This window comes from Schistocerca serialis, unplaced genomic scaffold (genome assembly GCF_023864345.2).
Source record: "Schistocerca serialis cubense isolate TAMUIC-IGC-003099 unplaced genomic scaffold, iqSchSeri2.2 HiC_scaffold_1362, whole genome shotgun sequence".
Taxonomy (NCBI): domain Eukaryota; kingdom Metazoa; phylum Arthropoda; class Insecta; order Orthoptera; family Acrididae; genus Schistocerca; species Schistocerca serialis.
The window spans coordinates 45721998-45749162 of record NW_026047583.1 but is presented as its reverse complement, the minus strand read 5'-3'; the positions used below and the strand labels follow the sequence as shown (position 1 = coordinate 45749162).

The 27165-nt window shown below is 39.7% G+C and overlaps 1 protein-coding gene across 8 annotated transcripts in view; it reads right to left on the bottom strand.

The window, feature by feature from the left end:
- The window catches only part of LOC126440335 (molybdenum cofactor biosynthesis protein 1-like), a 370799-nt gene that overhangs the window by 211183 nt on the left and 132451 nt on the right, over positions 1-27165 (bottom strand). For 7 of the 8 annotated variants that reach the window (XM_050090622.1, XM_050090623.1, XM_050090621.1 and 4 more), the window contains 2 exons: positions 9307-9531; positions 62-207 (listed from right to left, as the gene is read on the bottom strand). The exons of the other annotated variant lie outside the window; for it this stretch is intronic. In XM_050090622.1, coding sequence (XP_049946579.1) covers positions 62-207; positions 9307-9531 — 371 coding nt within the window. The remainder of the gene's footprint in view (positions 1-61; positions 208-9306; positions 9532-27165) is intronic. 8 annotated transcript variants of the gene reach the window in all.

Genomic DNA, 27165 nt, shown 5'->3' with positions numbered 1-27165 from the left:
TTTATGGTTTCCTCGCATGAATTTTCACTTGGACATGATTATTCTATGTTTCATCACTCACCTGAGAGATATCTCTGAATACCCAAAGAGACACACCTCCAAATTGCCATCAGCTGTTATCTGTAAACGGTTGCACGTGCCACAGAAGTGTTCACTCATTGAGGTTATAAATCCCACACGTCCCTTGAAGCCCGGGACATGGTATGCCTGCAAAAAGAAATTGGAAGAAAATAGCTACTGCTGTTGTGTAAATACTATAAATGTGTTGCTCACCAAGTGGAGGAAGGAGAAAATGTGCATTAAGGGGAGTTTGAACGCCCTATCCTGACAATGTTAAATTTGGTGACTTAACTTCCCCGTATTTCAGGAACAACTGTAGCCATTGACAAGAAACTTTTACAGGACATTAAACTATATGTTCTGAGTCTTACAATAATTGCATTTCAGCCACTGCTTTTGGAAATGCAATTTTTTAATTACACAGTTAAAATTTTGTGTACTTTTTTGTATGTTATTCTAAATAATTTTATTTATGCATAATATTATGTTCTTCTTTTAGTTCAGAAGACTCAGAATACGTATGTTATTACTCCCTGAAAATTTTAATTCGCTACTCGAAGTAGTTTCTGAGATTTAGGGAAAATGCAAGAGAAAATCTAAATTTTCAAGAAGAGTTTTTAAAGTTTTAATAGACTGTAACTCAATATATGCTTAACATTTTATTTTTAGTCACTCAGAAGCACCCTGCACCATACTGTATATCATCCTCTTGACCTTTTTTAAGTTTTTTCTTGTTTTCTTCTTTCTGGACTCCGTAGTGGCCAACTGTGCTGCATACAGTGCTTTACCATTGCAAACCTTGTCCATCCATTCAAATTCTCTGATGCAGTTTGCTCCAGAATTAATTCCCATATGTTGTAGCACTTTCACGCTACCAATGTTGCCATCATTAAAAGCAATAACAGCATGACTGACCCCCACTTTAGTGTCTTCATTACAAGAAAAACATTTTTTGGTCTACATCTACATCTACATCCATACTCCTCAAGCCACCTGACGGTGTAGGCTACCTTGAGTACCTCTATTAGTTCTCCCTTCTATTCCAGTCTCGTATTGTTCGTGGAAAGAAGGATTGTTGGTATGCCTATGTGCGGGCTCTAATCTCTCTCATTTTATTCTCATCGTCTCTTCGCGAGATATACGTAGGAGGGAGCAATATACTGCTTGACTCCTCGGTGAAGGTATGTTCTCGAAACTTCAACAAAAGCCCGTACAGAGCTACTGAGCGTCTCTCCCGCAGAGTCTTCCACTGGAGTTTATCTAACATCTCCGTAATGCTTTCATGATTACTAAATGATCCTATAACGAAGCATGCTGCTCTTTGTTGGATCTTCTCTATCTCTTCTATCAACCCTATCTGGTACGGATCCCACACTGCTGAGCAGTATTCAAACAGTGAGCGAACAAGTGTACTGTAACCTAATTCCTTTGTTTTCGGATTGCATTTCCTTAGGATTCTTCCAATGAACCTCAGTCTGGCATCTGATTTACCGACGATCAACTTTATATGATCATTCCATTTTAAATCACTCCTAATGCATACTCCCAGATAATTTATGGAATTAACTGCTTCCAATTGCTGACCTGTTATATTGTAGCTAAATGATATGGGATCTTTCTTTCTATGTATTCGCAGCACATTACACTTGTCTACATTGAGATTCAATTGCCATTCCCTGCACCATGCATCAATTCGCTGCAGATCATCCTGCATTTCAGTACAATTTACCATTTTTGCAACCTCTTGATATACCACAGCATCATCCGCAAAAAGCCTCAGTGAACTTCCGATTTCATTCACAATGTCATTTATGTATATTGTGAATAGCAACAGTCCTACGACACTCCCCTGCAGTACACCTGAAATTACTCTTACTTCGGAAGACTTCTCTCCATTGAGAATGACATGCTGCATTCTGTTATCTAGCAACTCTTCAATCCAATCACATAATTGGTCTGACAGTCCATATGCTCTTAAATTGTTCATTAAACGATTGTGGGGAACTGTATCGAATGCCTTGCGGAAGTCAAGAAACACAGCATCTACCTGGGAACCCGTGTCTAAGGCCCTCTGAGTCTCGTGGACGAATAGCGCGAGCTGGGTTTCACACGATCGTCTTTTTCGAAACCCATGCTGATTCCTACAGAGTAGATTTCTAGTTTACAGAAAAGTCATAATACTCGAACATAATACATGTTCTAAAATTCTACAACTGATCGACGTTAGAGATATAGGTCTATAGTTCTGCACATATGTTCGACATCCCTTCTTGAAAACGGGGATGACCTGTGCCCTTTTCCAATTCTTTGGAATGCTACGATCTTGTAGAGGCCTACGGTACACTGCTGCAATAATGGGGGCAAGTTCCTTCGCATACTCTGTGTAATATTGAACTGGTATCCCATCAGGTCCAGCGGCCTTTCCTCTTTTGAGTGATTTTAATTGTTTCTCTATCCCTCTGTCATCTATTTCAATATCTACCATTTTGTCATCTGTGCGACAATCTAGAGAAGGAACTACAGTGCAGTCTTCCTCTGTGAAACAGCTTTGGAAAAAGACATTTAGTATTTCGGCCTTTAGTCCATCATCCTCTGTTTCAGTACCTTTTTGGTCACAGAGTGTCTGGACATTTTGTTCTGATTCACCTACCGCTTTGACATAGGAGCAAAATTTCTTAGGATTTTCTGCCAAGTCAGTACATAGAACTGTACTTTCGAATTCATTTAACGCCTCTCGCATGGCCCTCCTCACATTACATTTCGCTTCGCGTAATTTTTGTTTGTCTGCAAGGTGTTGGCTATGTTTATGTTTGCTGTGAAGTTCCCTTTGCTTCCGCAGCAGTTTTCTAACTTGGTTGTTGTACCACGCTGGCTCTTTTCCATCTCTTACGATCTTGCTTGGCACATACTCATCTGACGCATATTGTACGATGGTTTTGAACTTTGTCCACTGATCCTCAACACTATCTGTACTTAAAACAAAACTTTTGTGTTGAGCCGTCAGGTACTCTGAAATCTGATTTTTGTCACTTTTGCTAACCAGAAAAATCTTCGTACCTTTTTTAATATTTCTATTTACGGCTGAAATCATCGATGCAGTAACCGTTTTATGATCACTGATTCCCTGTTCTGCGTTAACTGTTTCAAATAGTTCAGGTCTGTTTGTCACTAGAAGGTCTAATATGTTATCGCCACGAGTCGGTTCTCTGTTTAACTGCTCAAGGTAGTTTTCAGATAAAGCTCTTAAAAAATTTCACTGGATTCTTTGTCCCTGCCACCCGTTATGAAAGTTTGAGTCTCCCAGTCTATATCCGGCAAATTAAAATCTCCACCCAGAACTATAACATGTTGGGCAAATCTACTCGAAATATTTTCCAAATTATCCTTCAGGTGCTCAGCCACAACAGCTGCTGAGCCAGGGGGCCTATAGAGACATCCCATTACCATGTCTGAGCCTGCTTTAACCGTGACCTTCACCCAAATTATTTCACATTTCGGATCTCCGTCAATTTCCTTCGATACTATTGCACTTCTTATTGCTTTAAACATGCCTCCCCCTTCACTGTCCAGCCTGTCTCTGCGGTATACACTCCAATCTGAGTTTAGAATTTCATTACTGTTTACATCTGGTTTCAGCCAACTTTCTGTCCCTAGTACTATGTGGGCATTGTGACCGCTTATTAATGAGAGCAGTTCTGGGACCTTTCTATAGACGCTCCTGCAGTTTACTATTAGCACATTAATATTGTTATTCCCTGTTGCATTTTGTCTACTCTTACCTTGCCGCATCTCAGGAGGTGTCTTGTCGGGCCTAGGGAGGGAATTCTCTAACCTAAAAAACCCACATGTGCACTCCACATATACTCCGCTACCCTTGTAGCCACTTCCTGCATGTAGTGCATGCGTGACCTATTCAGGGGGACCCTACATTTCTCCACCCGATAGCGGAGGTCGAGAAATTTGCACCCCAGATCTCCGTAGAATCGTCTGAGTCCCTGGTTTAAGCCTTCCACTCGGCTCCAAACCAGAGGATCACTATCGGTTCTGGGAACGATACTACAAATAGCTAGCTCAGATTCCACCCCGCGAGGCTTTCCGCCTTCACCAACTCCGCTAACCGCCTGAACGAACTGAGGATGACCTCTGAACCCAGACGGCAGGAGTCATTGGTGCCGACATGAGCAACAATTTGCAGTCGGGTGCACCCAGTGCTCTCTATCACTGCCGGCGCGGTCTCCTCCACATCTCGGATGAGACCCCCGGCAAGCAGACAGAGTGAACACTGACCTTCTTCCCCGACCTTTCCGCTATTTCCCTAAGCGGCTCCATCACCCGCCTAACGTTGGAGCTCCCAATAACTAATAAACCCCTCCCCCCATGTGCCTGCTCGGACCTTGCTGAAGGAGAGGCCACATGTCCACTCACAGGCAGAACGGGCGATGCCACACGGCCAGCCTCCACACTGACCCTCCACCTTGTGCGCCGCGAATGCCGCTGAACCCGCCACTCCCCTTGGGAAGAGGGTGGCACAACCGCGCCCGGTATCCGCAAAGATGTGTCGACAGCAGGGTCAGTGGGTGAAGCATGTAACACCTGGGGTGTACCATGCAACGCACCAGACTCACCACTGCCTGAAGACGGCTAACCGCGGCCATCAACACGTTCAGCTGTTTGCGAACAGTGGCCAGCTCCTCCTGTGTCCGTACACAGCAGTCTCACATCCTATCCATCTTAAGAAATCAATTTACTGTAGAGAGTTAATCAACTTATAACTAGACTGCTAATTCACTAAAGGCGGCTGATAGTTGACTAAACTGTGGTTACTAGACACTTCCTGTAGAAAACAATGAAAATAGCACTACCTGTCTCTGGACTGTATTGAAAACAAACACTAGCACTACTGGTACTATGGCTGACTAAACGGACTTTCTCTGACTGTATTCAAAACAAACACAAAATCTATGGAACACTATTACTAGCACTCGACAATTAAAGCTTCCTAAAAGCAAAAACACACGGAAGAAGAAGTTACAAGTAAGAAAAATAGAGTTAATACTTAAATCAGCATAGTTCGCTGCACAGCAGACGTGACGCAGACAGCAGTTACGACGACACTGACGCTATAAGATTATTGAACGACTCATTGGGATTTTGAGTCTGACAATGCAGACACTTCTTCAATAATTCAGGATTGCCAGGTCTCTGTAAACAGGTTTTATGATATCCACAACTGCTGCTGGGATATAATGTTTATGGCTGTATGACCTGTTTGAGTACTGGGCATTGCGGTAATTGCACCATGAACCAGATCCAGGAGGGCATGACCAACACATTCCAGTTCTGTGATAAGCTTCTCACCATAAGGCTGAGTGGCTACTACACTGTTATATGCATTTGAGTCTGCACAACCTAAGAACTTAGTGTAACACACTCCCCTTTAGTTTACAGATTGATTATAAATTTCAACAGCTGCACACGTCTCCGTACGACTAGTTGTCCTTCATAATTTCTGTCACAGATATGCCCTTCTTCATTCCCTGATTTATACTTATAAGAATGTTTGGTTAAAATCTGGAAATCTATTAGCTTTCCAGTATCCACCACTGGTCACTGTAGCAACAGAATTCTTAGAACTTCAGCTGCGCTTCTACCAAGTGCCCCAAAAGCTACTGATATGTCAATCATACCATCGTTTATTTCAGCAGCTTCATTTGCAGCACCCTTAATTGACTCACATGCAGTGGATTTCACAGCAGCTCCAATAAATCCTGCATATGAAACTTCCTGGCAGATTAAAACTGTGTGCCCGACCGAGACTCGAACACAGTTTTAATCTGCCAGGAAGTTTCATATCAGCGCACACTCCGCTGCAGAGTGAAAATCTCATTCTGGAAATCCTGCATACTTGTCCATTTTACAAAGTGGGCGTGGCATATACATCACGACACACATTGTTTCTGCTGCAGTGTGTCCTTTGCCAATAGCTCTCAATCCATAAAACCACCTAACATTTATTTCAAAATAATTATCTTTACACTTATCAGAACTCCAAAATGAATGAGTATATTTACAACTGGCAGAATTAATGATAAGTTTCCTGGCTAGTCCATTTGATACCTCAATGTCTTCATGTAAACTAACTGGCCCTCCACATACATACAGCACACACATTCACATAACACCCCTGTTACGATGTGTAGATGTATCAGAATATAACCTAACCTACCATTTACATGAGTTTTGTTTTGAGATAACTGTGTTATCACTATGTTTTATTTTAATCTTCGAAGCACTAATGGGTGTTTCTCTAGATACTCATGAGTTTGCGAGTATTTCATTGTCTGTAACTTCACACACCACATGCTGAACACAATGTTTCTCTTTATTCAAAAATTTATTACCATGAAACCCACATTTCTTAAAAACACTTCATTTTGGAGTCATACTTTTTGAGAGATTTACCAGTCTATTCGTCACTATTCCTCAGAAAAATGTTAGCACTTCGATGTACAAAGCATGTTTATACTATGAAAAGATACGATACTATTTTTGACAGTGCTACCAATACAAACACATAATTTAACCTTTATAACACAGCAATCCACAGCTTTCTACAGGGTGGTCCATTGATAGTGACCAGGCCAAATATCTCACATAATAAGCATCAAATGAAAAAACTACAAAGAACGAAATTCGTCTAGCTTGAAGGGAGAAACCAGATGGCGCTATGGTTGGCCTGGTAGATGGCACTGCCATGGGTCAAACTCATATCAACTGCATTTTTTTAAAATAGGAACCCCCATTTTTATTACATATTCATGTAGTACATAAAGAAATATGAATGTTTTAGCTGGACCACTTTTTTCGCTTTGTGATAGATGGGGCTGTAATAGTCAAAAATGGTTCAAATGGCTCTGAGCACTATGGGACTTAACTTCTGAGGTCATCAGTCCCCTAGAACTTAGAACTACTTAAATCTAACTAACCTAAGGACATCACACACATCCATGCCCGAGGCAGGATCGAACCTGCGACCGTAGCGGTCGCGCGTTTCCAGACTGTAGCGCCTAGCACTGCTCGGCCACTCCAGCCAGCTGCTGTAATAGTCACAAACATATAAGTATGTGGTATCACATAACATTCCGCCAGTGCGGACGGTATTTGCTTCGTGATACATTACCTGTGTTAAAATGGACCATTTACCAATTGCGGAAAAGGTCGATATCGTGTTGATGTATGGCTATTGTGATCAAAATGCCCAAGGGGCGTGTGCTATGTATGCTGCTTGGTATCCTGGACGATATCATTGAAGTGTCCAGACCATTCGCCGGATAGTTACATTATTTAAGGAAACAGGAAGTGTCCAGCCACATGTGAAACATCAACCACGACCTGCAACAAATGATGATGCCCTAGTAGGTGTTTTAGCTGCTGGGGCAGCTAATCCACACATCAGTAGCAGACAAAAAGCGTGAGAATTGGGAATCTCAAAAACGTCGGTGTTTAGAATGCTACATCAACATCGATTGCACCCGTACCATATTTCTATGCACCAGGAATTGCATGGCGATGACTTTAAACGTCATGTACAGTTCTGCCACTGGGCACAAGAGAAATTACAGGACGATGAAAGATTTTTTGCATGCATTCTATTTAGCGATGAGGCATCATTCACCAACAGCGGTAACCTAAACCGCCATAATATGCACTATTGGGCAACGGAAAATCTATGATGGCAGCAACAAGTGGAACAGCAGCGACCTAGGCAGGTTAATGTATGGTGTGGCATTAAGGGAGGAAGGATAATTGGCCCCCATTTTATCGATGGCAATCTAAATGGTGCAATGTATGCTGATTTCCTGCATAATGTTCTACCAATGTTACTACTAGATGTTTCACTGCATGACAGAATGGCGATGTACTTCCAACATGATGGATGTCCGGCAAATAGTTTGCGTGCGGTTGAAGCAGTATTGAATAGCATATTTCATGACAGGTGGATTGGTTGTCAAAGCACCATACCATGGCCCGCACGTTCACCGGATCCGACGTCCCCGGATTTCTTTCTGTGGGGAAAGTTGAAGGATATTTGCTATCGTGATCCACCGACAATGCCTGACAACATGCGTCAGTGCATTGTCAATGCATGTGCGAACATTACGGAAGGCGAACTACTCACTGTTGAGAGGAATGTCGTTACACGTATTGCCAAAGGCATTGAGGTTGACAGACATCATTTTGAGCATTTATTGCATTAATGTGGTATTCACAGGTAATCACGCCACAACAGCATGCGTTCTCAGAAATGATAAGTTCACAAAGGTACATGTATCACATATGGAACAACCAAAATAAAATGTTCAAATGTACCTACGTTCTGTATTTTAATTTAAAAAACCTTCCTGTTACCAACTGTTCGTCTAAAATTATGAGACATATGTTTGTGACTATTACAGTGCCATCTATCACAAAGCGAAAAAAGTGGTCCAACTAAAACATTCACATTTCTTTACGTATTACATGAATATGCAATAAAAAATGGGGTTCCTATTTAAAAAAACACAGTTGATATCAGTTTGAGCTATGGCAGCGCCTTATAGCAGGCCAACCATTGCGCCAGCTGGTTTCCCCCTTCGAGCTAGACAAATTTCGTTCTTTGTAGTTTTTTCGTTTGACACTTATTTCGTGAGATATATGGCCCGGTCACGATCAATGGACTACCCTGTATATAAAAAATTACAGATTTTATTAGGTCTTGAAGTAATGCGTGTAAAAATTTTAACATTTTCAACTAGTGTAGATTATATTTTAGAAAATAAAATAAAATACTTCCCACGCAAGTTTATAAGTAATATACATATCATTTTATTTGGAAAATTGCAAATTTTATAATCAGGTAAAAACCCGAAAAAGTGAAAAAGAATGTTTTCCCCTTCTAACTCCCCTTAAAGTTATGGAAATGTGCAAGCTTTCGGAGCCAGTGGCTTCTTCTTCTGGCAGAAACAATAAGGGGATGGAAAAGGGAAGAAAGAAAAGGATTGTCAAGGTTTAGGAAATGGGGAGAGTTGTAGAAAAGCTGCAGAGAAACCCAGGCCAGGACAGACTTACTGAATGGGATGAGAAATATGTAACTAAACCAGTCCATCTCTCATACCACCAGCAGATGTGAAGTATTATTGTGATTGGTAGTAAGTCATAAACATTAAATTATTTTCAATGTATGTTCATATGTAATACTGCACGTACCTTTGAGGTATCATTGGGCCCATTGGGCAGAGGATCAAAATTAGGCCACTGCTTTCTAATTATTTGGACCATTTCACTAAATGAGACCATCTTCCCAGCATTCCATTTGTTGCCGCTGAAAGGCATGTACTCGATAAATCTTACATCAACATTTTTCTCTTTTGTTAACTCCACAAAACTGCACACTTCATCTTCATTAAAACCTCGCATTACAACACAATTTATCTGTTGAAGAAAGACACCATTAAAAACTTGGTATCAGATAAAGCATGGTTTAAACAGAGTTTGAAGGACTTTTTGATAGGTAACTCATTCTACTCAATAGATGAATATCTTAACAGTGGCTGTTAGGCCAGCTTAAATAAGAATGTCTGTTAGATTTCAGTTCTGAGAGCACTTTGTCATAACAGTCAAGATTATGTACTTTTTGTTTGATAAATTTATTAATAGTGCATAACAATGTTTCAGTCTGACAGCGTATCAATTCTGAAAATATTAGCTGTTCCAGTTTGTATTGTATTCACCTAGTTTGACAATCTCCTGACAAATGATCAGGGTATTCAAATGTTTTATATTTTTTATGTTATACTTTCTGGCATGTTACTCACCCATGAGAATCGTCTCATGTTTTGGGTCTTGGAACAAAAGCTGAATCTAATCTAATCTAACCTACAAAATAATGGTTCTACAAGTCTGTTGTTATATTTGTATACCTCACTGATTCTGTTAAATTAATCTTTTTCTCTCTTTTTAGAGAATGTCTGAATTTATCTTAGCATGCCAAGCTGTTAACCTTCTTAACAATTTATGAAAATTAAACTACATACATCTCCAATCTTTTTCCCCACTCCAACGCACACATCTTTTGCTGAAAGTATTATTTTAACAATTACATGAAACTGTGCTGCCATTTGTGAAACAAAGTTGAAAGTGTTCTCAAGATAAAAGGTCTTCACAAAAGGAGCATTTAGTATCTCTGCAGGTGGTAATACTGACAGCCATCATATAAACAAGCCCAAATGGTAGAACATCCTGCTTTACACATACACGCAATGGCAGAAAAAAGGAAAAGAGCACACCTTTCATTCAAGCATTGAATATATAAACTGATGAGACAAAACACTATGACCTCCTGTTTGATAATGTGTTTGTCCACTGTTGGAACACAATACAGCAGTGATTTTGTGTGGGACAAGTTCAACAAATTTCAGGTATGTTCCCAGCATTATGTGAGGTATGTTCCCAGCATTATGCAGCACCGCATGTCTAAGCACAGGTCATGTAATTCCCATAAATTGGAGATCAGTGGTTTCTGGGTGCAGAACTGGTATCTGATAGCATCGCAGATGTATTCCATCAGATTCAGAAGGGGTGAATTTGATTCTGGCCTCGTGACACTGAAAGTCATATTGTTGAAACATGTCACCTTCATTAGGGACAGGGTGCGGACAGTGCACAATAACGTTCACACAGAACAAAGCTGTTATGGAGCCTTCAGTTACTACCACAGGACCCATAGAAGACCAGGTGAATGTCCTCCATAGCATAATATTGCTCCCACTGGCCTAAGTCTGTAGCAAAGTGCACCTTGCAAGCACCAATTCACTCTGTTGACAGTGTATGTGCACAAAACCGTCAAGTAGGTGTAATGCGAAACTCGAATGATTCAACCAGATGACACATTTCTATTGATTCACTGCCCAATCTCAATGCTCCTGAGCCACATAAATTGTAATTCAACTGTGTTGTCAACATGGGAACATACAGGGGTTGTCTGCAGCAGAGCCCTATGTTTAACAATGTGCAATGAATGGTGTGCTCTGAAATACTCGTGCTTCCACCAGCACTGTGTCATCAGACATGCCACAGAAATTAGCTTCCTCAGCCGAATGTCATCTTTTTCAAAGGAACCATCCCAGCATTTGTCTTAAATCATTTAGGGAAATCAAGGAAAACCCAAATTTTGATGGCCCGATGGGATTCGGGTCCGTTGTCCTCTGGAAGTCAAGTCCACTGTCTGACCACTGTGGTGGCATGACCTAGTCTTAATTAAGCCAGAAAATCCTGGGAAATGCTGACATACTTATTGATTTAAGATATAACAATTTAAAACAATCCTCTCATGAATTTCACTACAATTTTCCGCTCTTTTGAAAAAAAATTTCTTTTGACTGTTTTGATGTTGTTTAGTATGTTTAAATAATGATGGCAGTCTCTATAAAAGGGCAGTTTGACTTTTAAGTTTAGTTATACTGTTTTAAACTACATCCTTCATCTATTTGTCCACCCAGAAGTGCTATAGGATATAACTTGAAGACTATGGTGAGGTGGCGGGGGACAGTCATGTGTTGAGAAGGAGGTGCTGCCAGAAATGAAGTGTGTGAGGTGACGTTATTGACACTGCATACAGGGAGAATAAAAATACTCTATTCCATATTCATTTACAATCTACGTCTGGCCCCCATATGGTTTTACTTTTCTCCAATAAGAAAAAAGAAATTGTCAGTAACTGTCTTTATAAGGTCTTAAAAGGAAACAAACAATAGAAATCTAGGCTGGAGTAATGACCATATTATAAAAAAGATACATTGCTATTCACTGTATACAGGAGATGTTAGGTCACAGACAAGCACAACAAAAAGACTACTAAACACGTAAGCTTTCCATCAGAAAGTCTTCTTCCAAAGTGGACAAAAAACACACACACACACACACACACACACACACACACACACACACACACACACCCGACCGTTGTTTCTCCCATGATGCACAGTTGCTCCCAGTCTGGCCCTAGCAGCCGGAGACAGTGGTCATGTATGTGTGATCTGCATTTGCGCGCATGTGTGTGCGTGTGCGTGTGTGTGTGTGTGTGTGTGTGTGTGTGTGTGTGTGTGTGAGGGAAAGGGGGGGGGGGGGGGTTGCACCAAAAGCTTACGTGTTTAATAATAGGTGGTGTTCCTTTCCCCCCCCCTCCCCCCCCCCCCCTGCCAGCAACACATCTACACTATACAGTGAGTGCCAATCTATCCTTTTCATAATACTGTCGTTACCACCTTGCCAAGAGGCATATTGTGGAGTAATCTGAAGGGCTCTACTAATTTGTACAAGAGGAAGGAGAGCACAATCTCAATGTAAGTTTTTAGAAAACTGGTATGTGCATTACTTCTCCAAACCTTTCAGAAAGGATACGGTATGCACTTCATTCAGCAAGATGAGTAATAAACAATATTAGCAATACTGCATCAAACTTGTTCACTTTCATCTTTGGATTAAACATTCGATTTCAGAGAGTACAGAATTTGGCAGAATCAAATTTTGGGGATATGTGGAACTGGGACAATGGCATATTTGTTACCCATTCAACAAACTAAGCACTGCTGATTGCTACTTTTATTGTGTCTGCTGCTGCAATGCATATATGAAACTATAAGTGCAGCATCTATGATGGAATAAAATGTTATACAAATGAAACATACAGGTACAGTGAAATAGAGTAGTATGGCTCATCATTTCGGTCTCACAGATTAGCAGGTGTTGACTTGAAATATAATACTTAAGAAGTTGAATCCAAAGGAGAGGATGTACCGTATTTACTCAAATCTAAGCCGCACTTTTTTTCTGGTTTTTGTAATCCAAAAAAGCGCATGCGGCTTGGAATCGAGTGCAAAGCAAGTGGAAGTTCTGAAAAATGTCAGTAGGTGCTGAAACAACTAATTTCTGCCGTGGAATATATGTAGCGCTACACAGGCATGCTTCGTAGGCACAAAGATAAATACTGGCGCCAAAACCTCTGCGTCAGTAAATAAATTAAAAAAAAAAGGTGGAAGACAATTTTCATACATTATCCAACGAAGTAAATACAAATTCCGTATTGTTCATCTTCGAATGTAGCAGAACTTCAATGTATTACGAAAATCCGACCGGCAAGACTGTTTGGGATGTTTGTCAATATGGCCAACTCAATGTTCTGAATTTTTTCCTACCTGTGAGAAGAGACGGTTGCTAATAGGAACCTGATGAAATGTGAATCACATGCAGTATTCTCTTCATCATAAGAGTAATACGAATATAAACATTTTGCCACGTATTCTTTCGTGTTTGCTGCTATCTTATTTAAATCCTGTCTGCCTAATAAACTACGAAACTAGAGTGAGACAACAGCAAACGCGGAAGAATATACGTATCGTGTCATGTTTATATTCATATTATTCTTATGCCTAATAGTGATACAGTCAGAAATGAAGCATGGCAACTGACTAGATTTTTATATCCAAGATGACTCTAATTTCTGTGCAGAATTTGATGTACTAAAGAAGCGGCCGCAAAGATTTTCAAATGGAGAAAAATTTTCACCTAACTCTCGTTCAGAACATGTTCTATCATACGCAGTCTATTATTTGGTTCTTGTTGATCGTTATCAAAGAAAGCAGCAGTGTAAGGAACAACAAATAGTAGTCTCTTGCCATTGTTTTGCTAATGAGATGATTTCTCTCTCTTCTTTTTTTTTTTTTTTTTTTTTAAATTGTAGGCAGCGGTAGCGTGCACAAAAGCAAGCCATGCCACGAGTGATGACAGGCCGCAAACACGCACTATCAGAATGCGACAAACAATGCATGACACAGTACAGTAATGCATTTTCAGCTTAGAGTGACATAAACGCCTATAACAAGGAAAACGGCACTTATCAGATCAAAGCAAAATAAGCGATTGATTCAAACCAGATGAAGCACATGAAAAAGGAAGGGTACCAGTATAAATACGGATGGAGCGCCTGACGCATAGCAAAGGCTACCTGGTAAAGCTTAACTGCTAAGCTTACGACTCGAACCAAACTACTGTAGCTGTATCGTCATTCATTCGACCTAAATTGTGTCTCATATTACAATGGACCGACTTTGTTTCGATTTGGAGGTGCGGCCTAAAACTTTTCTCTCCCCTTGAACTTCGAGTCTCAAATTTCAGGTGTGGCTTAGATTCGGGAATTTTTTTTTTTTTTCTTTCCTTTATTTCGAGTCTCATTTTTCAGGTTTGAGTGCGGCTTAGATTTGGGTAAATACGGTAGGTGGTATTTCAACTAATTCTGACTATGAAATAAAACAAAGTACAGCAGGGAGCTCTGACAAATCAAAGAGCAGCGATGAAGATTCTGATGAATAGTAAAGTATGAGTTAAAAAATAAGATGCTACTGAGATCGTAAATTTTTGTTGTGTTGATGAATCTGTTAACAAACATATTCAAAAATGCACTGAAACATTGGCACATGTAGTGTTGGGAGGTGATAAACTGTCATTACTGTTAGAGGAGCTACGTATTTCTTGCTGTTCTACTCCTAAATGACACTGTATCTGAAGGTATAGAATGAATCTTCACTGGCTAGAGAAATGGGTAACACAATTTTACAAGTCTCTGCTGTCATGTAATCTCTTCAGGGAAATCATGACTGTACTAAGATTCGGTTTGTGGTTGACAAGGTCAGAGTCATTAAGAAATGCAAGGCAGCTACCATGTCAGTCCTAGAAGAGAGAGACGTAGCAAACTGTCAAAGCATGTACAGTCCCGGTCCATATGTTTGTGGTGATGTACTAACCAAGTAATACTGTGTGTCAGGCAGCGCATTACTCAAGAACCATCATGGAAAAAGGTGGAGTGGTAATTTATGTAAAAAACAACATATTTTACAATGCATTAGATTTAAAGAGCCATTGTATAGAGCAACAAATTGAAGTATGTGGTGTTGAGATTACTGTAAATGACTTCACGGCTGTAGTGTTAGCACTGTATAGATCTCCCTCAGGGAATTTGAATGTATTTCTTAAGCACTTAGATTCTTTATTATCCATACTGTACTCAAAGTCCAAGAACTTGATAATTACTGGTGACTTTAATGTTGATTTCCTAAATGAGAGCAATAGTAAAGCTGATTTAGTACATTTAATGGAGTCTTATAATCTGATGACAATAGTAGATTTCCCAACTAGGGTTGCTGTTAACAGTAAAAGTCTGATAGATAATATATTTATAGATAAGTCTACATGGAATGAGATCACTGTACATCCAATCCTTGGCCTTTCTGATCATGGTGGTCACTTGCTTAGGCTCAATTACATCAGTGTGTGCAACAGTTCCGAGCATTCTTGGAAATCTTTTAGGATAATAAATGAACAGGGCCTTAAAAAATTCAGTGATAGCCTAAAAGAGATAGACTGGAGCCGAGTTGATAGGGAAACAGATGTAAACAAAAAGTACAATTCATTTTTAAATGAATTCATGTCTGTATTTGAGTCCATCTTTCCCAAAAAAAAAGTAGTTAGAAATAGTCATATAGGCAATGCCAAGAAGTCTTGGATCACTACAGGGATAACAACATCTTGTAGAACAAAAAGGATGTTATACAGTTCTCTCAGGACTTGTAATGATCCAAAGAAATGACAACACTACAAACTTTACTGTAGCATTCTCAAGAAGGTTATAAATAAATCTAAAAGTATGTGCATAAAATCAGAAATTGAAAGCTCAGAAAATAAAATTAAAACTATAAGGAATGTAATAAAGAGGGAAACTGGCAGGACAACAGGGAACATGTCTCAGGTAGAGATTAAAACAGGGGACAGTATCATAAAGAAACCTGAGTTGGTTGCAGAAATATTTAATAACCACTTTTTGAGAGCAGCAGAGAAGACAAGCTGTAATGGTTCTATGGAAGAATCATTGTCCCTCCTACAGAAAGCTATTAGCAACAGAATCCCACAGTTATCCTTATCTCCATTTACTGTAAGCGAAGTCATAAGAGTAATTAGATCATTAAAAAACAAAAATTCTGCTGGTGTGGACAATATTTCTAGTAAAATACTGAAACACTGTTATAAATTTGTTAGTCCCGCCTTATGCAACATATACAATGCATCCCTACAAGATGGGATTGTCCCTGACAGACTTAAGTTGGCTGTAGTGATTCCTCTCTTTAAAAAAGGGGATAAAAGCATTGTTACAAACTATCGCCCAATATCCCTATTAACTACCTTCTCGAAAATTCTAGAAAAACTCATGCACAGGAGGATTGTAGACCATCGCAAATTCCATAGTATCTTAAGCAAAAATCAGTTTGGTTTTCGTGCCGGTCTTTGTACTGAACAGGCAATATTCTCTTTCAGCAACCAAGTTTTGGAAGCCATTAACAAAAAAATGTCTCCAGTGGGTATTTTTTGCGATCTTACGAAAGCCTTTGACTGTGTAAACCACCAAATTCTTTGGAAAAAGGCAGAATACTATGGTTTAGGTGGTACTGTTGGCTTGTGGCTACAATCATATCTACAGGATCAGAAGCAGACTGTAATGCTAAATGGCTCTTCTGGAGAAATTGCCTCGTCTGAATGGGGCATGATAACGTGTGGTGTGCCTCAAGGCTCCGTTTTGGGCCCACTGATTTTCCTCATCTTTATTAATGATCTTCCTCTTTGTTCTGAGACAAACAGCAAATTTACCCTGTTTGCCGATGATACCACAATTCTAATTGACGATTTGACTGATCATGATCTTGAAAAAACTACAACTACTGTTTTTAATGACATCTTAAATTGTTTCTCCTCAAATGGTCTCTCACTCAATGCAGATAAAACTCATTATATGAGGTTCCATACATCACAAAGTAATCCCAATGAAATTGACATAAAATGTAGAGATCAACCAATACAGAAAGTTGAAGAAACAAAATTCCTGGGTGCTTACATAGACAGTAAATGTAATTGGTCAGTTCACATTCTTCATCTATGTAAAAAACTTAGCTCGGCAACATTTTCACTACGGGTAATTTCTTCAGTGGCTGAAGTTGACACTATTAAGGTTGCCTACTTTCGCTACTTCCACTCATTGATGTCATATGCTATCATATTCTGGGGGAACCAACCGCTTGCAAAACAAGTTTTCACCATCCAAAAAAAAAGCAATCAGAATAACGTGTGGGGTTAATCAAAGACACTCTTGCAGGTATCCTAACAACTGCCTCACAGTATATTTTTTCCTTGCTGACCTTTGTGTGCAAAAATTATTCCATCTACCAAGACAACAGTAAATTCCATGGTTATAACACCAGAAACAAAAACAATCTACATTTAGAAATGAAACGTCTCACTCTGGTACAAAAAGGAGTTTACTACTCCAGCATTAAGCTGTTCAATGCTCTACCACTACATATCAAATGTGTTCATACAGAACTGCCAAAATTTAAACGAGTTCTCAAAGATTACCTGACAGAGAAATCTTATTATACTGTGGATGAATACCTGAAAGAAAATGTATACCATCACTAAACTTATTGTGTCTAGAAGTAGTTCAATTGATTTAATTGTGCATTTGGGAATTAGCTCACTTTTTGTAACAACAGATTGGCTGTACATGTATTTACTCTTGTAGGCCTAATATCTGATTTAACTTTGTGCTCTTGCCTTTAACCTTTATTTGAAACTCCTTTTTCTGTCAAATGGTTGTTATGTTATCTAGCTGATATTGTATCTGTTACCGTATTTATAGTATGTCTTACTTAAACTATGTACAATTTGCCATTGAATTGCCCTTGCATAGTTTAAATTGAAACCTGTACAATTTGACACGTTCCATATCCTTGTGATTGACTCACTAACTGGATCTATGGAACAAGAAATAAATAAATAAATAAATACTGAAGTGTGATCCAAGTCGCACAAATATGGCTTTAATAATAACCTCCGAACAATATGCCTCTAAGGACTCAACAAGACACAGAACACTGATGTGCACATTACAAACTAGAATCACACAGAGAGTCAGTCAGCACTGTTCCACACTAATATATGTGCGAGTCACCAGCAGATGGCACGGCAGGGACCGCACGGCACGCTTGGCTCCCAGAGACGGCCTCCAGCAGCCAGCCTGCAATGATCAGTCGGTGACCAATTTAAAGACGCATGTACGGCAACACCACTCTCGGTGCACTCACACTGACATGTACTAGTAGCACGATACAGCAGTGATGAGTAGTAGTACCCCTCCTGTCTTGTGCGCCTTTTATCTGGCTCTACAATTTACTTTCCTAGACCCACACAAATGCCTGATCCTCCTAATTCAATTTGCTCTGCAGACTATTTAAAACTTTTGAAGAAAAAGGAGCCACAATTGCACTTTGTGTGCCAGTTACTTTCCAATACATTGGCACCAGCTGATCTTATTTAAGAATACTCAACTTTCGTAGCCATACTTACAGCACATCCTTTGCTTCCTGGCCTAAATCCAAGTTAACTCCCAGCCCCCCCCCCCCCCCCCCCCACACACACACCCCTCTCTCCCCCCCTCGCAAATCAGCTAGTTGTGTGGTGTTATCTCACGTCACACCCTAGTCTATGAGTGCCCAGCTGTCTGGCACCTGACCCCCCTACCTGCACCCCTAGCTAGCCCACAGATGGCTCCCCACTCTCCCACGAGCCACTAAATGCTTCCCTCCAAACCCCTCCCATCTCTCTCCATCTCTCACATTGCCTCAACCCACCCCATCCTACCCCACTCTAAAGCCCCACCTCACTCCAGAACACTCACCATGGGCCAGTAAAGAGCTGGCAGTTGAGCGACCACAGCATAAGGAGACATGCATGCGCATGTGAGAGAGTGTGTGTGTGTGTGTGTGTGTGTGTGTGTGTGTGTGTGTGTGTGCGTGTGTGTGGGCGCGCGCACATGTTTTCCCTACAGCTAGAAAAAGAAAGTGCATTCTGGAAGCTCACCAAGTAACGTACCTTTTAGTTTGGAAGGTAGAAGACGAGGTACTGGTGGAAGTAAAGCTGTGAGGACGGGTCGTGAGTCGTGCAAGGATAGCTCAGCACTTGGCCACGAAAGGCAAAGGTCCCAAGTTTGACTCTTGGTCCGGCACACAGTTTTAATCTGCCAGGAAGTTTCATATCAGTGCACACTCCACTGCACGGTGAAAATCTCATTCTACATACCTTTTGTTCGTGTGCCTATCGATGAGACAGTGCTTCTGCCTTTTGGTGAGCCATCTCCTTTATTCCTAAATAATTCGTAATTTTCAACAGAAACTTTCTGTACCTTATTGTTGCATCCTACATTACAATATGCAATTTCCACAATATGTGGTCATCTGTGAATATAATGGGGGTAACAACTGTAGGAGACCAAAAACTGACTGCAGTAAGCAAGTTCAAGTTATTGTACGCTGCAGTAGTTACCCAGAGGTGAAGAGTTTCACAGAGAATAAGCTAGCATGGGCAACTCCATGAAACCAATCTTCAGATGGAAGATCACAACAATAAAAACATTTGATTCAGCATACAACAGGCTCCAAACAGCATACACAACCTGTATGCTCAGAAACACAGAAAATCATATTGGTTCCATCAGCAGGAAACTTCAGCCCGTAATTGTTATGGAACACTGCGGCGATTTTGTTCATTAATAAAACCCAAAACTGGGGAGTAATAAGAGAGTATTGTTGTAACTTCTTATCAACCTGGTTACCAAAATACATATTAAGAACACTGATAAAGTGTTATTTTGAAGGGGTCACTCCAAAGCGCCACGAAAGTATTTGAGCAATGTATAAAATTAGAGAATCAGTGCACAATATTGAAAGCCTATCTACATTATCTATATCTGCATGACTAGTCTGTAATTCACAATTAATTGCTGGCAGAGGGTTCAGAGAACCACCCTCAACCTATTTATCTACCATTCCACTCCCCTACAGCATTTGAGGAAAACCAAACACTTCAATATTTCCGTACAAGCTCTGATTTCTCTTATTTTATTACAATGATCATTTCTCCCTATGTAAGAGGGCTCTAACAAAATATTTTCACATTCGGAGGAGAAAATTGATGATTGAAATTTTAAGAACCTGCTCCAGCAAAATGCTTTTGCTTTAATGACTGCCACCCCAATTCACATGCGATATCTGTGGCATGCACTTTCCTGTTTCCCAATAATACAAAATGAGCTGCCCTTCTTTGAACTTTTAAATGATGTCCTTTGTCAGTCCTATCTGGCAAGGATCTCACACCATGCAGAATACTCCAAAAGAGGACAGACAAGTATAGTTGTAGATAGTCTCTTTAGTAATCCTAATCTTCTAAATGTTTTACTATTAAATCACAGTCCTTTGTTTGCTTTCCCACCGCGTTATCTATGTGAGCATTCCAATTTAAGTTATTTGTAAATGTAATTCCTAAGTATTCAATAGACTTCACAGCCTTTAGACCTGCGTGAATTATCATGTAACCAAAATTTAGTAGATGCCTTCTACTACTCATGCGGATGACATAACAATTTTTATTATTTAAGGTCAGTTACCACTTTTTGCATCATATGGATAGGTAGCCTAAATCATTTTGCAGTTTGTTTTGATCATCTGATCACTTTACAAGACAGTAAATGATATGCAAGACTGTAAATGATAGCATCATCTAAGAGGACTGCTCAGATTCTTTCTTAAATTGTTAATGTAGATCGGCAACAGCAGGTGGTCTATAACACTTCCTTGAGGAATGTCAGATATCACTTTTGTTTTACTTGACGATTTTCCATCAATTACTATAAACTGTGACCTTTCTGACAGGAAACCACACATCCAGTTGCACAACAGAGACAATACACCATAGGCACACAATATGATTAGAAAATACTTGTGAGGAACTGTTTCAAAAAGTCTTCTGGAAATCTACAAATATGGAATCAATTTGAGAGCCCCAGTCGGCAGTACTTATTACTTTGCGTGACTAAAGAGCTAGCTGTGTTTTAAAAGGTCAATATTTCTGAATCTATCTTGGCTATTTATCAATGAATCATTATCTTTGAGATAATTCATAATATTCAAACACAATATATGTTCCAAAATCCTAATGCAAATCAACATTAGTGATATGAGTCTGTTATTTAGCAGATAACTCCTCTTTTCTTTCTTGAGCATTGGTGTGACCTGAGCAACTTTTCAGTCTCTAGGTATGGATCTTTATCAAATGAGTGGCTATATGTTGTTGTTGTGGTCTTCAGTCCTGAGACTGGTTTGATGCAGCTCTCCATGCTACTCTATCCAGTGCAAGCTTCTTCATCTCCCAGTACCTACTGCAACCTACATCCTTCTGAATCTGCTTAGTGTATTCATCTCTTGGTCTCCCCCTACTATTTTTACCCTCCACGCTGCCCTCCAATACTAAATTGGTGATCCCTTGATGCCTCAGAACATGTCCTACCAACCGATCCCTTCTTCTGGTCAAGTTGTGCCACAAACTTCTTTTCTCCCCAATCCTATTCAATACTTCCTCATTAGTTATGTGATCTACCCATCTAATCTTTAGCATTCTTCTGTAGCACCACATTTCGAAAGCTTCTATTCTCTTCTTGTCCAAACTATTTACCATCCATGTTTCACTTCCATACATGGCTACACTCCATACAAATACTTTCAGAAATGACTTCCTGACACTTACATCTATGCTCGATGTTAACAAATTTCTCTTCTTCAGAAACGCTTTCCTTGCCATTGCCAGTCTACATTTTATATCCTCTCTACTTCAACCAACATCAGTTATTTTGCTCCCCAAATAGCAAAACTCCTTTACTACTTTAAGTGTCTCATTTCCTAACCTAATTCCCTCAGCATCACCTTACTTCATTCGACTACATTCCATTACACTCGTTTTGCTTTTGTTGATGTTCATCTTATATCCTCCCTTCAAGACACCACCCATTCCGTTCAACTGCTCTTCCAAGTCCTTTGCTGTCTCTGACAGAATTACAATGTCATCGGCGAACCTCAACGTTTTTATTTCTTCTCCATGGATTTTAATACCTACTCCGAATTTTTCTTTTATTTCTTTTACTGCTTGCTCAATATACAGATTGAATATCATCGGGGAGAGGCTATAACCCTGTCTTACTCCCTTCCCAACCACTGCTTCCCTTTCATGTCCCTCGACTCTTATAACTGCCATCTGGTTTCTGTACAAATTGTAAATAGCCTTTCGCTCCCTGTATTTTACCCCTGCCACCCTTAGAATTTGAAAGAGAGTATTCCAGTCAACATTGTTAAAAGATTTCCCTAAGTCTACAAATGCTAGAAACGTAGGTTTGCCTTTCCTTAATCTTTCTTCCAAGATAAGTCGTAAGGTCAGTAATGCCTCACATGTTCCAGTATTTCTACGGAATCCAAACTGATCTTCCCTGAGGTCGGCTTCTACTAGTTTTTCCATTCGTCTGTAAAGAATTCGTGTTAGTATTTTGCAGCTGTGGCTTATTAAACTGATTGTTCGGTAATTTTCACATCTGTCAACACCTGCTTTCTTTGGGATTGGAATTATTATATTCTTCTTGAAGTCTGATGGTATTTCGCCTGTTTCATACATCTTGCTCACCAGATGGTAGAGTTTTGTCTGGACTGGCTCTCCCAAGGCCGTCAGTAGTTCCAATGGAATGTTGTCTACTCCAGGGGCCTTGTTTCGACTCAGGTCTTTCAGTGCTCTGTCAAACTCTTCACGCAGTATTGTATCTCCCATTTCATCTTCATCTACATCCTCTTCCATTTCCATAATATTGTCCTCAAGTGTATCGCCCTTGTATAGACCCTCTATATACTCCTTCCACCTTTCTGCTTTCCCTTCTTTGCTTAGAACTGGGTTTCCATCTGAGCTCTTGATGTTCATGCAAGTGGTTCTCTTATCTCCAAAGGTCTCTCTAATTTTCCTGTAGGCAGTACCTATCTTACCCCTAGTGAGATAAGCCTCTACATCCCTACATTTGTACTCTAGCCCTCCCTGCTTAGCCATTTTGCACTTCCTGTCGATCTCATTTTTGAGACATTTGTATTCCTTTTTGCCTGCTTCATTTACTGCATTTTTATATTTTCTCCTTTCATCAATTAAATTCAATATTTCTTCTGTTACCCAAGGATTTCTACTAGCCCTCGTCTTTTTACCTACTTGATCCTCTGCTGCCTTCACTACTTCATCCATCAAAGCTACCCATTATTCTTCTACTGCATTTCTTTCCCCCATTCCTGTCAATTGTTCCCTTATGCTCTCCCTGAAGCTCTGTACAACCTCTGATTCTTTCAGTTTATCCAGGTCCCATCTCCTTAAATTCCCACCTTTTTGCAGTTTCTTCAGTTTTAATCTACAGGTCATAACCAATAGATTGTGGTCAGAGTCCACATCTGCCCCTGGAAATGTCTTACAATTTAAAACCTGGTTCCTAAATCTCTGTCTTACCATTATATAATCTATCTGATACCTTTTAGAATCTCCAGGGCTATATATGATTTCTAATGGAGCTATTGTATCAGCATTCTCTGAAAGAAACATAACTGCTTTATGACACTGAGGAGAGCTACTACTAAGTTACTCACAGTTGCAGTTGTTCTTGATTTGAATACTGCAATAATAACTTTGTTGTCTTTGGTGAAGAAATTTCAGAAATCCGTGTTTAGTAACCCTGCTTTAGTAGCACTGTCATCAGTAATACTACCACAGCTATTGCGCAGTGAAGGTATTGGTTGTGTCTTGCCATTGGTGTACTACACATGCAACCAGAACCTCTTTGGATTTTCTTCCAGATTTCAAAACGAAGTTTCACTATGGGAACTATTAAACACATCTTGCACTGAAACCCACCCTAAGTTTCGAGCTTCAGTAAAACATCGCTAATCTTGGAGATTTTGCATTCTTTTAAATTTTGACATGCTTTTTTTCATTGCTTCTGCAGCTGAGTTTTGACATATTTTGTGCACCACCCTTTTAATTTATTTGGTATCCTTTCAATTTATTTGGTATATATCTCTTAATTGTTGTCGATACTATTTCTCTGAATTTAAGCCATGTCTGGTCTACACTTACAAAGTCAGGCTTGAAGGAGTAGAGACTAAGTAGAGACCGTCTCCTTGGAAGGCATTAAGTTAATTTTTATATGCTTTCTCATTAAATGCCCTATTGTGTAGGGCTGAAAATTAATAGGGATAAGGTAAACAGAATGTGCAAAGTAAGTGGAAATTACTCGTCTCTTCCCCGATTACAGTGCAATAGAAGATAATACAAGATGTTGACAGATTGCCATATCTCGGTAGCTTTATATGTAATAATGAGGTCACAGATGCAGAAATCACCAGCAGAACTGGAAAATCAGTCCATATGGCAATTAGGTCTGTAATATGCCAACAAAGCTTTGACTACACTCCTTTATCGTTTATATGTGTGAGACTTGGAAAATGTCAGTAAAATCAGCACACAGTCTCCATGTTTTTCACCAACAATGCTAGAGATGAATTCTGAAGATGTTAACCCAACCAAGTTACAAACGATGAAGTGCTGAGAATAAGAGGTCTACACAGCCTGCACAAAATTATTGTTGAAAGAAGACTGAGGATTGCAGGTTATGTTCTACGCATGTAAGGTGGAAGAATCCCAAAATCAACACTGTTGTTGAAATCAATGGACAGATACAGATGTACAGGAAGACCTTTTAACACCTGGAACTTTTGCAATGAATCTTCAATCCATGGACACAAACTTGGAGGAAGGTGAGAACTTGGCAGCTGATCAAGTCAACTAGTGGAAACCAGTTCCTTGTATGGTACACAGCAAATCTGAGTAAGTTAGTAAGTAAGTAAGTAAGTAAAGTACAACTGGGGATTTTGCAAAACTGTTGGATGATCGATATTATTGTCTAGATTTGACACTGTTGGACTTCTACCTTTTCCTTGATGTGTATTCTTCAAATTGTGAGTTTTACGAGAAAGCTGATAGATACTTACCAATCAACCTTCCCTGACACGAACTGACATTGTCTCTTTATAAATTCTACTGTGCTAACAATTATCTACTGAGAATCCTCGACTAGGTCTCCGCAGCTCAAATGAGCCAGTTTCTTTTAAATTTCTGTCTTTGGCTATAATTGTCTTCCAAGTATGGTGACACAACATCCTGTCATGAAACTTTTGCCTTTACACTTGTTTACTTTTCTGGACACTGCCTTTTTCTGCACTGTGCACTAAATACACTATGTGAGTAATGTCCAATCTCCAACAACCAATCGTGAACTGTAAACAGCTGTAAACTCTACCAGGGCACATAACAAACAATTAACATTTGTGTTTTAGTGTTCTAGGCTGTGAGGTCATCAGCGGACAAATAATTCAGTACCTATTCCTGGACAGCCAGAGTGGCCATGTGGTTCTAGGCGCTACAGTCTGGAACCGAATGACCGCTACGTTCGCAGGTTCTAATCCTGCCTCGGGCATGGATGTGTGTGATGTCCTTAGGTTAGTTAGGTTTAATTAGTTCTAAGTTCTAGGCGACTGATGACCTCAGAAGTTAAGTCGCATAGTGCTCAGAGCCATTTGAACCTATTCCTGACGTGCTGTTGTTTGGAACAACAACTGACATGATCCAAAATATTACTTTCTTTTATTATAGCTTCACTTTTATTTTGTCTAATGATTACTAATTTCAGTATCAAATTCCATCATCAAGCCACTATATGATCAGAAAGCATAGTGTATCGTTAAAATATTGTTTAATAAACAGATTACCATTATATCATCATTCCTTAAAGTAATGTCCAAAGTGGAAGGACAGATGATTAATTTTGAGTATATACTAAAGTCAGAGTACTGAACCGGATATGAAAGAAGGAAAACCAGAAGGGCAGTGAGAGACGGGTGCCTTCTATCACCTTACTTCCTTAATATGTTCATCAAGGAAGTAATAACAACAACAAAGAAAAGATGACCAGAATCAAAAGGTAATTTCTGGAATACGCCATGGAAATGTGATAGGACCATTACATTTACAATGTATATAAATGATCCAGTAGAAAGTGTCAGAGGCTCCTTAATATTGTTCACAGGTACTACACTTGTCCATCAGAAAGTAGCAATAACAGAAGACAGTATCAATTTGCACAATGACCTGCAGAGGATTGGTGAATGATGTAGGCTCTGGCAGTTGACCCTGCACATAAATAAATGTAACATATCACACACACACACACACACACACACACACACACACACACACACACAGGAAAAGAAATCCAATACTGTACAACTACACTATTAATGACAAATTGCTGGAAACAGAATCTACCATAAAATATCTAGAAGTAACTATCCAGAGCAACCTTAAAGTGGAATGACCACATAAAACAGCAATAGAAAAGCAGATGCCAGACTAAGATTCACAGGAAGAATCTTAAGTGAATGTAAATTACCCCTGTGTCCTTACCCAGTAAGACTGACAGAAGAGAGAAAGAAGATCCAATGAAGTGCGGAGTGTTTTGTCACAGGATCATTTAGTCGCTGTGAGATCATTACAGAGATGCTCAGCAACTCCAGTGGTAGATGCCATAAGAGAGCAGTTGTGCATCACGGAAAGATTTACTACCCAAATTTCGAGAGAGTAGTTTCCGAGAAGAGTCTGACAACATAATAGTTTCTCTCATATACAATTCACGAAATGATCACGAGAAGAAAATTTGAGAAGTTAGAGATAATACAGAAGTGTACTGACAGTCATTCTTCCCAAGCACTGTTCACAAGTGGAACAAGGCAGAGGGGATCAGTTGGTGGCATGAGACGTACCCCCTGCCACACACAGTTAGGTGGTTTTTGGAGCATGATGTCGATATGGAAACTTAATTGCATGCATATACACTGCAGATTGATGACATCACAATAGTAAATCAGAGTAGGAACTAAATAAAATGTTTCAGGCCTTAAATCAAGAAGTGGTAAAACTAAAGCTAAAAATGAATACAAAGAAGACAAAAGTTATGGCTACAGACAAGAAAGGAGGAGGAGGTAGGACTGACACAAGAACAGGCAATGAGCA